At 45.2% G+C, this 12752-nt stretch overlaps 1 protein-coding gene across 1 annotated transcript in view; it reads left to right on the top strand.

Moving 5' to 3' along the window:
* The window catches only part of PACRGL (PARK2 co-regulated-like), a 28512-nt gene extending 16080 nt beyond the window's left edge, over window positions 1-12432 (top strand). The window contains exons 5-8 of the mRNA XM_006884511.1: window positions 1472-1606; window positions 2067-2174; window positions 9345-9425; window positions 12376-12432. Coding sequence (XP_006884573.1) covers window positions 1472-1606; window positions 2067-2174; window positions 9345-9425; window positions 12376-12432 — 381 coding nt within the window. The remainder of the gene's footprint in view (window positions 1-1471; window positions 1607-2066; window positions 2175-9344; window positions 9426-12375) is intronic.
* Window positions 12433-12752: the final 320 nt, after the last annotated feature.

Below are 12752 nucleotides of genomic sequence, written 5' to 3'. Positions count from 1 at the left end.
TTCCAGGCCAGGAGACGTAAAATTATTACTACTGTGGCATCCAGGCCAGGAGACGTGCAGTTTTTAGCACTGTAGCATCCAGGCCAGGAGACGTGTAGTTCCCAGCACTGCGGCATCCAGGCCAGGAGATGTGCAGTTTGTATTGTGGACCACTGAGTTGGAACTGAATCAGTAGACCCTCCAGTGGGTTTTCAGAGTCTGTCAGTTGCATGGGAGGAGACGGTCCATCTTTCACAGAATGACTGGAAGATTCAAACCACATGCCTTTGGGTTAGCAATGCATCTACTTACCACTAAGCCATCAGAGCTCCCTGGTAATCACTCAGAACAGTTGGTTATTCTTTCTGATGCCTTTAGAATGAAAAACATAATGAGTAATGATGAACAAGTGTTCTTTTTTCAATTTCAAATTCCAGTATTAAAAATTACATTTAAAATCTTAAGGTTCTTTTACACATAGTAAAATCTTTGCCTTCTTCATTTTATAAAAGAACATATTTAAATACAAATAAAATAAGCAATTGAAAATAATACAATATGACTGAAAATTAGTTGGCACAATGTTTAAAAACTTAAAGAGGAGCATAGGAGGTATTTTAGAAACTTAACAAGATTTAAAACCACTGTAAACCTAGAAGGTTCAACAGTTAAACATTCATAAAGTGAAGCAGTGCTTAAATACACATATTTTAGGTTAATCTGATGCACTTTCATGTTTGAGGTATGTATGATTTCTTCCCCGTCATCTTTTTTGTTGTCATTGTTCTCTGCATTTACATCTTTTTTCCATAACCTCCAGCTTCCCATCTTCTTTCTTCCACCTCCGCTCCCTTTTTTCGTTCTTTCTTTTGTTTATATTATTTTATTTTTACTTCTTTTCCACCCCGTCTTTCCTGTGGTTGCTGTTGTTAAGTGCTGTCAAGTTGAGTACGACTCGGTGATCCCGTGAACGGGTCTGAACCCGGTCCTGTCCCGTGCCGCCCTCATCATCTCTGACACACAGAAGCCCATTGCTGCAGTCACTGTGTCAGTCCATGGCCACTGAGGGTCTTCTGTCTTTCGCTGACCCTCCACCTCTCTAAGCTGATGTCCTTTTTAAAGGAATAGCCCCATCCTAACATCATGCCCAAGATATGTGAGACGAAGTTTTGCCATACTTGTCTCCGAGAAGCTCTCCGGCCGCACATTTACCTAGACCTAGCCATTTGGTTTTCTGGCGGTCCATGGGTTTCAGATCTTTTTTCTCTCATATATAACCTTTCTTCCACAAGGTCTCCTTGTAATTGATATTGTAATCACTGAAATGAAAGCATGGTTAGAAAACAGGAATAGGAATAAACTTGGGTTTTCTCTTAGACTGCCGAGAATTCCGTGTGTGTGTGTGTGTGTGTGTGTGTGTGTGTGTGTGCGCGCGCGCGTGTGTGTGTGTGATCATAACACAACAGGAGGTGAATGATGCTGTCTTTGCCAGGGTCTGAGGGAGACCAAGCACCCCTACACCTTTGTGTCGAAGGAGGGTTTTCGAGAGTTGCTTTTGGTCCACGATGCTCCTGAGAAAGCCGTGCCGCTGCTCCCGAGACTGATCCCTGTGCTCAAGGCGGCCCTGGTATGTCCTCCTTTCCTTTCCTCTCTGTTTCACAAGTTCAAGATGCAAGGGCAAGGAAAGGAAAGGGCGCTTTAATTCAGAAATAGTTTCCCTGTCATTGTCCCCAAAGTCATCTAGAAATGAGCCCTTTACCTGTGATTTCACTGAGTGTATTCTTGCAGAATTAGAGTGTGTTAAAGGTAGAAAGAGACATAGTGAATTATTAAAAGAAGTCCTGAACTTTCACTCTGTCTGTCTAGCCGCCACATGTGCTAGTTAGGGCAGTTCGGGTGAAGATTTGTTCTTGTTTCCTTGGGTGTTTTGTTCCCATGAAGCATTAGCTTAAACAATTCTGCGTTTGAATGGTTGTAATTGTAAATGCTCTCAGTCAGGTTTTCGTTATTTGTTACCCTTTTTCTAACTTACGTCCTTTTCTCCTTTGCTTTCTGCCTCCCACTGCCTGAACCAACCAACCTCACAGGTCCATGCGGATGATGGAGTGTTTGGGAGGGGACTTGACGCTTTGATGCAGTTAAGTGGTGTTGTCGGTCCTTCTCTAAATGACCATCTGAAACATCTGCTTACAAGTGTGAGTACTGAACAGACCAGGGCGTAGTTGTTCACGTCGGCATGCACTCTTCTTAGCTCATTACAGTTCGATAGTTCACGTTAATCATTAAAATAATCTAAGACTATGAAATTAGATCTCACACTTAGAAGACGTTTTATTAATGAATGATGTTTTCTTTTTTGGTACTGGAATATACTCCGTGAGCAGAGTTTAGTGTTGTCATAAAAAGTAAGGAATTGAATGATGACTTACATGGCTTACTCTAGTGTCTGGTCCTTTTAGACGGAGCTGAGAGATAGGTTGTAGCCCACTCCCCCACCCCCACCTGCCACCCTCAGCCAGGGAATTATATTGTTAGTTGGAACTATAGGCTGTGCCTTGACCACTGCCTACCAGGTAAAAAAGTGCACTCTTAGGAGTCAAGACATTCTAAGGGCGTAGACGAGCTAGGGGAAGAGCTTAGCCTTTCTGGGAGCTGAGTAAGCCTTTATTCAGCACATTGATGATGTTATCTGCTGTTGATCGGGACCGACTCAGAGCTGACCTGCCTGTGGGTTTTCAGAGGTAGTAATCACACAGGAGGTCGCCCATCCTCCCACAGGGCAGCCGGTGGATATGAACCTCCTGCCTGTGGGTTGGCAGCCTGACTCCTGACCATTAGACCACCAGGGCCCCCTTACACCAGACACACCGCTAGATTGAGAGGGGCGCTGTCGGTGACCTAGGGTTTGACCTCACCTGCCGCTGTGTGACGATGGTCGTGGTGGTGCGCTCCCCTCGGGATCCAGCCTTAGACGCCTGACACGCCACTTCCGTCTGTTTCCTGGTGTCATGGAGTCAGAAGCAGTTCAGCAGCAGCTGGGGTGGGTTCGGCTTTAGGGTTTCCTGGCCGGCATTTTTTTCTTTCCTACAGCGCAGAATTGAGATGTAGTTTGTTCATAATTCTTTTGGTTTTTCATTGTTGAATTTTTTCTGAGATGTCCCACTGCTGTGTTTTCAGTTTCTTACTCCACGTTGAAACCACGTAGTGAAAGTAGTAGGAAGAAATGGTGATGAATCAGTCATGACAGCTGTGCTGAGGTGAGGACTGGTGGGAGGTGAAGTCCCCTGAAATTCAGGGTGGGAGATGACGTTGTGAGAGTTCAGTCTGGAAGCCCGGCGTGTGGGAAGTCTAGGGCAGGAGGAAGGTGATCTGGGTAGATAATTGCTTCTAAACTCTGATTAGGGCAATGTAACCTTTTACAAGATTTCTTGGACAACATCTCTTGTGGCTTCTGATCTCTGAAGGCATCTAATATCTACTAGTGTGCAAATTGGCAGCATCATGATAGAGAAGAGACTGTGGTTGTTAACAGTTAAAGCTTGCTTACAATCAACACTCTTGGCACCAGCAGTCAGGAGATCCTAAGATGAATTACACTGGGAAAATCTGTCAGGGACCTCTCCAGAGTACCAAGAAGCAGTGATGCCAGTCTAGAGACTAAGATGCATCTGATCCAGGCCATGGTCTTTGAAAATTATTTGCTGTGCATCAGAGAGCTGGACAGTGACTAAAGATGACAGAAGAAGAATCAATACCTTCAAGTTGTAGTGCTGGAGAAGAGTCTTGAACATACCACGGACTGACAAGAAAACATATAGGTCTGTCCTGGAGAGAGGGTGAATGAAGCCAAGTTGCTACTAGTAGGCAAAGATTTTGAAGCTCTGTCTCACATACTTTGGGCACATGATGAGGAAGGACCAGTCCTTGAAAAATGACATCATGCTTGGAATGGTGGAGGGACAGCGCAGGAGAGGAAGACCATGGATGAGACGGATTGATACAGTAACTGGGGCGGCAGGGGTAGGTGTGTTGGAGTCAGTGAGACTGGCTCAGGACAGGGCAGGCTTCAGAGGTGTCGTACACAGGGTCACTGTGGGTCACAGGCGACTCAACAGCATGTAACAACAGTGTGCTGTAAAAGGCACATGGTTTGAATGCACCAGCAGCTCCGTGGGAGAAGAATGGGCAGTCTCTGCCTATGTGATTAACTGCCTCTGAAAATCCATTAGGGTTCTGATGGCACATGCAACAGCAACAATGTGTAAAATAAGGAGCTTGGGTGGCTTCTTGGTAAGGAATTGCACTGCCTACAGAAAGGAACATAGTGCAGATCCATTATTTTATGGGGAAAAGATAGACAATTTCCTGTGTAATTTACTGCCTCTAAAAATTTCCTGGCAGGTCAGCTGTGGGTCAGTTCTGACTCTAGTACACAACAACAACAAGTGTGTATGATAGAAAGCTCTAGTGTCTTATTGATGGTGTTGCACTGCCCGTGCAGAGGCACATGGTTGGAATCCACCAGCCGCTCTGCTGGAGAAAGATGGGCAGTCAGCTCTCATGGGATTTACTGCCTCTGAGCACATGCTGAAGAGTCATTTCCAACTTGACGGTACCCAACCACCACCATGTATAAGAGACCACCACATTGTAGGCGTCTTCATTTCCTCAAACATGCCACGTGTTAGCACGCTGTCCCGTTTTACGCTGAGTATTCTGCCAAACACTGAGACTATAATGCTGAGTGAAAACAGACATCCAGACCTTGTGGAGATTGGTAGAGGTGTGTTGGTTTTGTTGTGTTTGAGGGGAGGGATAAAGAAATGAGGGGAGCCCAGGTGGCAGGTGGCCATGTGCCCCGCTGCCATGATTCAACACCACCAGCTGTTGTGTGGGTTACTGTGGTGGCAGCCTGCTTCTCTAAAGGTTACAGCCTTGGAATCCCCAGAGGACAGTTGTATTCTCTCCCATCGAGTTGCTGTGAGTTGGAATCGACTTGATGGTTATGAGTTTTGTAAGTAGGAAGGACATTTGCTAAGAGGTTCGGGACGAGATGGGCGAAGAGGTAGTGATGTGGAGAGAAAAGGAATCACTGTTCTCAGGGCTCGAATGTGGCACAGACTTTTGCCTCCTAAACAGCCTCCCTCCTCTTGTCATATCGGTAGTGAGAAAAGAACAGACTACCGTTGAATTCCATGTGGTGGTGTTATTTGTTGTTGTTATATGCCATTGAGTTGCCTGTGGCTTCTAGCCACCCTATGTACAACAGTCCTAAACTCTGCTCTATTCTTTGCCAGCCTCATTGTCTCCAATACACCTGCCCCATAACTTCAGTCACTGAATCAATCCATCTCATCGAGGATCTTCCTCTCCTGCGCTGTCCCTCCACCCTCCCAAGCTTGACGTCCCTGTCCAAGGACTGATCCCACCTGGCAACATGTCCAAAATATGTCAAATGAAGCTTCAGACTCCTTGCCTCCAGGGGCAGCTTGGCTTCACCCTCTTCAGGACGAACCTTTTTGTTCTCTTAGCGGTCCATGGTATATTCAGCATTCTACTCCAACACCACAGCAATCCCTAGTCATTGTCCAACTCTCTGATGCATAGCAAGTGATTGCAAAGACCATGGCCTGTATCAGGCGCACCTTAGTCTCCAGACTGACATCATTGCTCTTCATTACTTTGGAGAGATCCCTAACAGCAGACTTTCCCCATGCAGTACATCTTTTAATTTCCTGGCTGCTGGTGTCAAGAGAGATGAATTCTGTGTAGACTTCTGTTTTCTTTTTAACCTTCAACAGCCTGGGGCACTAATCTGTGATCCTTCACACACATGCCTAGAGTTCTGCTTTTTCTAAGACAAGGGCTGAGCCACAGGGCCTGTGGCCCTTCCTGGGTTGTCAACACTTGGGAAAGACCTCACCACCTCAGTGGCCTTCAGATGGGGCTAGCGTTACCCGGATGAGAGGAAGCCCTGGGAAGAGGTGGTGCTGGGGTGAGCTCCTCACCGTGGGATTTGGCTGGGGTGCTCGGTGGACCTCCCTAGCCCCCACCTGCTCCTCCTTCAGCCTGAGAGCCTGCCTTCCATTGCCTCTGCTTTACCAGCCTCTGCACTAGGTGTGTGCCTCAAGAGTTTATCTTACAGAAAAAGGATTTTAAAACTAACTGATGAGCATGTGCACAGTTGCTTTCCATCATGGGCAGGTAAGTCAGACCCTTTGAAACGTTACCATAAGGGGCGGCCATCCACTCCTCTTCGGCCAGTGGTCCCACGTTCTAGAGAGGGAGTGCATCAACTGAGGGTTTTGCTGTCCATGCCGAGTGTGGGTTGCCACCCTGAGGGCATTGTTACGTTACTCTGGGGAGGCCCAAAAACCTGCGTTTCTGTTCTGTTTGTGATTTGAGTGGTTACAGAGCAGATCAGTTTTCATGCAGCCCTTCATACTCATTTTGTTTTATAACTTTAACCACAAGGCCCACAGTGTAACTGCACTCGCCCCACTTCTTCCCTGTGAGTCTTGTTTCCTTTCACCCTTCAGTCTAGCCCTTCCTGCCTTCTGAGCTGTGTCCCTGGGCAGATGCTGCTGCCTTGCTCTTACAGCTCATCCTGAGGAGTGAATGCCTTCCTGGTGTTCACCTTACAGACCTGCCTTTTGTTTGGCTGAAACTTGCGCCTTGGGGGTGAGTTTTATTTCTGTTTCCAAGGATCACTGCGGGCCAGTCTCAGTTTTCCATCGGTACCTGTTGGAAAAGTTTGACCACTTTTATATTTTCGTGATTTGGTCCACACGTGTGCATATCTGGAACCTTCTCCTCCAGTCCTTTTAGGAGTGGTCATCTAGTTCTTGTGTCAAGGTCACGGGAACTTTTAAGTAAATAGCACAGGTGATTCTGAAGTTGGTGGTTCAGGGATCTTCCTGTAAACTCCTACTGTCAGAGGACATGCTCTAAAGAACGCAGGCCTCAGGACAGGGAGGGACATGTTTTCTCGCTCTTCCCTCAGACACTGGTAGGCCTGTCCTTCTCAGAACTGCATTTCTCTGCCTGGAAGTCTCATTGACCCTGCCTGACCTTGGAGGGCCTGATTGAAGAACCTCCCTCTCTTCCTTGTCCAGTGGTGTGAAGTGCTCCTGCAGGGTTCCTGTCATGCCTGGCCACAGGACCATTAGATAATAACTTCATGTGACAGTGGCCTGGGAGAGATCTGATGACTGACTCATTTGCATGGGATTCAGTTGTGTCTTAGTTGCTGCCACACTAAGTTCCACAGAGTGGGGATTTAAAGAACAGGACTTTTTGGTTTCACAGTCCTGGAAGCTATCAGTCCAAATTCAGATTATCTCCTGGGCTGTGGTCTCTGTCTCAGAAGGCGCTAAGGAAACACTGTCCCTTGTCCCTTTAGCCTCTGTTACCCCAGTTGCTTCTTGTATTGTAGCTAAACCCTCACATGCTGCATCCCCCTGCAGAGAACTGGCTCTGCCCATGCGCCCTCTTCTGTTTAGTAAGAGGACATTCCATAAGGGTTTAGGGTTAGGATCACCCAGCTCCAGTAGGAGTTCATACAGCACATGCAAAGGATATTACAGGATAACCTGGCCAAAGGACAAATTCCTGTTCCCCAGATGACGTTCTCATCAGTGCAGGGGCCAGGACTTAACTGTATGTCTCGGCGGGCACAATTTAAGCCATAACAAGTTGTTTTTCCAGAAAGTGGAGCTGTGCTCAAGAAATGTAATGGCTGAGAAGTTCATGTTGCCCAGTGTGGTAATGCAGACATTGGGTGGGACCCTCTCCCAGGATGTGTGGGATTATGTGCTGTTGCAGACCAGGGGCAAAGTATTAATCTAAGTATTAATAATAAGACAGAACACCAGGAATGTAGGAGAAAACAGACGTAAAGCAGGAGACAAACGGTTCTCGAACCACTGAAGGGAACTCTTGCCGAGTCCAGCTTTCCTGTCTTTATTGAGAATTGCCAGGAAGTAAATCACCAAGAGAACCCAATACAGGTGAAGCTGAGCTTTCTCTGTTGACAACCTTCTGCTTGACTCAGGCAGGAGGGGCAATGCACAACCCCTGTAAACGATTAAGGATTGCCTTCGTGCTTCAGGATTAATTCCAGCTGATAGCAGCCTCCCTCGTAATTGAAGTAGCATTCTGTTTATTACAAATATTAAATATGAAATTTGGATTCCCATAATGTGCATCATGCTATGCTCCTCTGTTGTTGAGATTCACACATGCAGCACCTTTTGCATCCTCTCTATTCAGTCTGCGTTCTACCTTTCCAGTTGAGACCCACTCAGGAAATACCTTGGGTTCGACGGTCTGTGGTTTCTAAGCCAGCCAGTCAACATTAGTGAATTATTCGTATAAGGGCTCTAACTAGTCATTGTCACCCTGTTTTATTTTAGAAAACTATGTATTTTTAGTCATAACCTTCTGGAATAACCTTCGAGTTATGCTGGTAGAGGTGACAGAATGGAAATAGATTATTTTAAAAGACAATTGTCTTTTGTTTCTGTAATGTAGATTTTATAGGGTTGATAGTATTTAAAATAATGCATCGTTACTATTTTATACAAGGGGGTACCAATCCTTGGAGAGGGACGGGACATCATGCTTGGAAGAGTGGAGGGACCGAGAAAGAGAGGGAAACCATCGATGATAGAATGATGCAGTGACTGGGGTAATGAGGGCAGGTGTGTCAGAGATAATAAGGTTGGCACAGGACAGAGCAGGCTTCAGGGCTGTTAAAAAACACCACACAATGAAGTGGTCATTCCTATTAGCCTGTTGCTGAACTTGTACTTCTGTTTATGGTGAAGAAGTGAAACTATACTGACAAGATGTAATTGATAGTTGATTTTATTTCATTGTGTGTCTCTCATTCTCACTCCTATCAAGTCAGAACTCACTCCGCCATTGGGTTTCTAGGCTGGAAATAAAAACGGAGGTTGTGCGTCTTTCTTCGGAGCTTCGGGTGGGTTTGAAACTCCAGCAAGCTGTGGCGTTTGGGTTAGCAGTGCAGCTCATGAGGGACTGCGGCATCGCACCCCAGGTCACTAAATAACATAAATAGTGCTTAACGTGTTTGGGAAAAGCAGCTCTGTGGTGTAGTGTGTAACATATCTGGCTGCTAAAGTGAAGGTTTACTGCCTCTGAAACCCCTCCATTCCTCGGTTCCTGGTAAACAATAGCCGGAAGGTCAGCAGTTTGAATCTAGGTGTCCTCTCACGGGATTTATGGGCTCAGAAGCCCAGGCGAGGACCACGATGGCCCAGAGCCGATGCAGTGACAGTGGGCTGGTCAATCATGGGACCTTGGCAAATTTTAATTTTTCCCCCCTAATCTTATTTTGAAAGCTCTCCAAAAGACTAATGAACAAGAAATTCAAAGAGCCGGTCACCAGTGCCCTGCAGAAGCTGGAGCAGCATGGCGGCAGCGTACGTAGAACATTGTCCCTTAAGTAATGAAATAGGCTTGGTTTTTAATTTGTAGTCAGATTTTAAAGTAGACTTCCTGTGACATGCTTTATCTCATTGTCAGCTGTAGGGAACCAGGTGACTTGATACTGGTACTCCTGTTTTGAAGCCCATAGCTTTGCCTCTTGCCGTGTTTAAGTGCTAGGATTCTATAGTCCCAGTCATGAAAATAACACCTTTGAGTTTCTGGTGCTACTGGAGAGGGTTAAACCGAGCTGCTCCTTGGAGGCAAGGATTCTGAGGCTTCGTCTGACATACTTTGGTCATGGTGTAAGGAGGGACTGGTCCTTGGAGAGGAACGTCATGCTTGGGACTGTGGAGGGACAGCGCAGGAGGGGAAGACCCTTTGTGAGGGGGATTGATTCAGTGACTGGGACAATCAAGATGGGTGTGTCAGAGACAGTGCGATTGGCGCAGGACAGAGCAGAGTTTAGGGCTGTTGTACATAGGGTCGCTATGAGTCGCAAAGCGACTCGACAGCACGTAACAACAACAACAACTCTGTGCACACAACATGGGGCTGCTGTAGATTTTCCTTTAAAAATATGACCATTTTTGCCTTTTTCACTGGAAATGTCAGAAAACAGAGGGATTAATTTAAGAGAGCTCATTAAAGAAAAGGTACATTTAAAAAAATGATTATTATTAATTTTTGCCATCTCGTCTGTTTAAAAAATGTAGACTCTACCATAAATTACGGGTGCATAGTGGCCTAGGGGACAAGGAGTTGCTCTGTCCACCCAAAGGCAGGTGGTTCACACCCACCAGGTGCTCTGAGGCAGAGCGATGAGCAGTCAGTCTCCTCGTGTGATTTCCTGCCTCTGAAAGCCCACAGGGGGTCAGCTGTGAGTCAGCTCTGACCCACCGGCACACGACAACAACAGTAGCAGCCATGCACACCATATACAAAGATTCCAACACTCTTTCTAGCTGACTGTTCTACTGTGCCTGTGTAATCACAGACTTGCGCACACATACAAGAATAGTGCAGTTGGTTATTCTAGTTTTTCAGTATGGGAGAAGGTAGGGAATTTGGTTATTAGTTCTGTTCTGTCAGTTAACTTGGTTAATTAAGTTTTCATCTTGTGAAATAAGTGTTCAAATCACTGAGTCTTAGACCTGTTGTCAGTGATGACCTCTCTCTCTTTGGGGGATTATCTTTAATCAGAGCATAAATGGCAGAGCTGTGTGTGTGAGTATCAACACTGCCAAATTCAGTGTGTAGTCTCTGTACTTTCTAACAGAACTAATTACATCAAAGCGCGTGTGTATGTGCTTCATTTTTAAATGGCAAGCATTTTAGTTCCAGCTTTATTGAAATTACTTGACCCTTTCAGTGACTTTTATATTCATTCTGTTCTCTCTATGATGGATGCCTTGATTAAAGTTGGTAGAGAAGAATTAAATTCTGATGCTTACAAGATAATGAATGTCTCTGTTGTGTTAGTCCCTGGACTGAGGATTAATGCTGAGACACCTTGTTGAGGCATGTGGAACCATTCCCTGGGCAATTCGCAGCGTCCCTTCCTCGCAGGAAGGAAGTTATTCTAGCTTGTGGAAGCTTATTATCCTGAGAATTTGAATGTAAAAGGAATTTGGCCATTTCTCCCTGGTGAAATTCAAGAAAACAGATGCTCAGTGTATACAGCAAGGACTTTTGGTGGTTTTCACAGATGCTCTGGATTGCTAGTTTGGAAGCGGCAAGCGGAGAGGGGAAGACCCAGGGCTAGAGTCATGGGGGGCAACAGGGATCACTTTCTTCCACATGAACTTTGCAAAGACCGTGTTAAGATTTGAAAGGGAACCTAGATGATTAAACTGACCACTGAAAGTTGGCTAATACAGAAGAGCAGCGTAGTTTCTGTTGGGAGGGTTCCTGCATGCTGCTTATATTCTTTGGACTTCTCTCTCGTCCCTCCTTCCTATGTCCTGCACAATATCTTAACAAATACAAAAAGAGAAAGCGTAACAAAGACTTTCTCTGTCACCCTTAATTCTGGTACTTTGTAATCTGCCGGGAAATGAACAGTAGCTCTTCTTTTGCTTCTAAGAACTTAAAAGTGTGGCTTTCACTTTTTTAAATGTTAGATTTCTGTAAAGGATTCTTTGCCATATTGCAGGCTCCCATATTTAGAGCTTCTGTGACTTGTTGCAACTTTTGGGGAAATAAATATACCAGTTTATGGATATTTGATCGCATGCTATCAGCCTTTGTTTATTACCATTTTAAATTGAAACCTGACCACTCTTAGCCTTAGTTTTCTTTGTAAGTGATAAGCACATTTGTCTCTAGACAGATACTCATCAACACTTGTCTTTCTTGAGTAGTAAAGAAACTTTACTATGTGACAAGAGTTCTATGAGTATTTGATAGACACTAAAAAACTTACTCTTCTCCAGCGCCCTCTTCTTAATGAGCAAGCTGTAGGGACAGAGAAGTAATCAGCTCCACACTTGACAGGACAGTTGTTGCTGGACCGCATTACCCTCAAGTTCTCACTATTTGTTATCTGAGAGGACAATGAAGTGCCCATAGAAGTCCCTTGACTTTCGTCATTACGAGAGCAAGTCTTTCTCCCCTCGGAATGCCCAGTGGGTTTGGGTCACTGAATTCTGTGAGCACTTGAGCACATTAACCACTGCACCACCAGGCCTCATCAGTGAGTTTACAAGCTGGATTCAAGTCCTGGCTGGCTGACTTCCACCTACTTCTCTGTTTACATACTTTAAAAAGCAATAGTGATCTGCATGTTATTGAACTCTAAGAAAATTTCTCTTTCCTTTACATTATTTGGCTCTCGTCCTATTTTTCTTTTTTATTTTGGGCTTGTGTGAGGCATGTTACGCAACTTAATTTCTGCTAAGGAATGCCTCATGATACTAATGGTGTACACTTTTTTTCTATCTGCAGGGCAGCCTTGTTGTCATCAAATCTAAGATCCCAACATACTGCTCTATCTGCTGCTAAGTACATGAACCAATGCAGAGCATCGTGTTATGTGGTGACAGGTATCAAAGGCTGGCAGCGGAGCCCACGGAAACATTCTGATTCAGTTCCACATAGTCTCGGTATAAATCCCAGCCACAGCTCATTATTTCCTAAAGTCGAATGATGATACCCAGTCCCACTGAATCACTGTAAAAGTTCTTCATCATTCTCAAAGAATGTTAATGATGGAAAGCTATTAAAAGAAGTGCTTGTAGTAGTCTGGTTTATGGGTATACTTTTCATGTACTTAGAATTTCCTGAAGGACTGTAATGCATTTACAAGATCAGATGTGTTTGCA

This window comes from Elephantulus edwardii, unplaced genomic scaffold, assembly GCF_000299155.1.
Source record: "Elephantulus edwardii isolate Elephantulus edwardi_28Jun2011 unplaced genomic scaffold, EleEdw1.0 scaffold00035, whole genome shotgun sequence".
Classification (NCBI taxonomy): domain Eukaryota; kingdom Metazoa; phylum Chordata; class Mammalia; order Macroscelidea; family Macroscelididae; genus Elephantulus; species Elephantulus edwardii.
The sequence above is the reverse complement of the archived record's forward strand: the minus strand, read 5'-3'. Positions and strand labels throughout refer to the sequence as shown.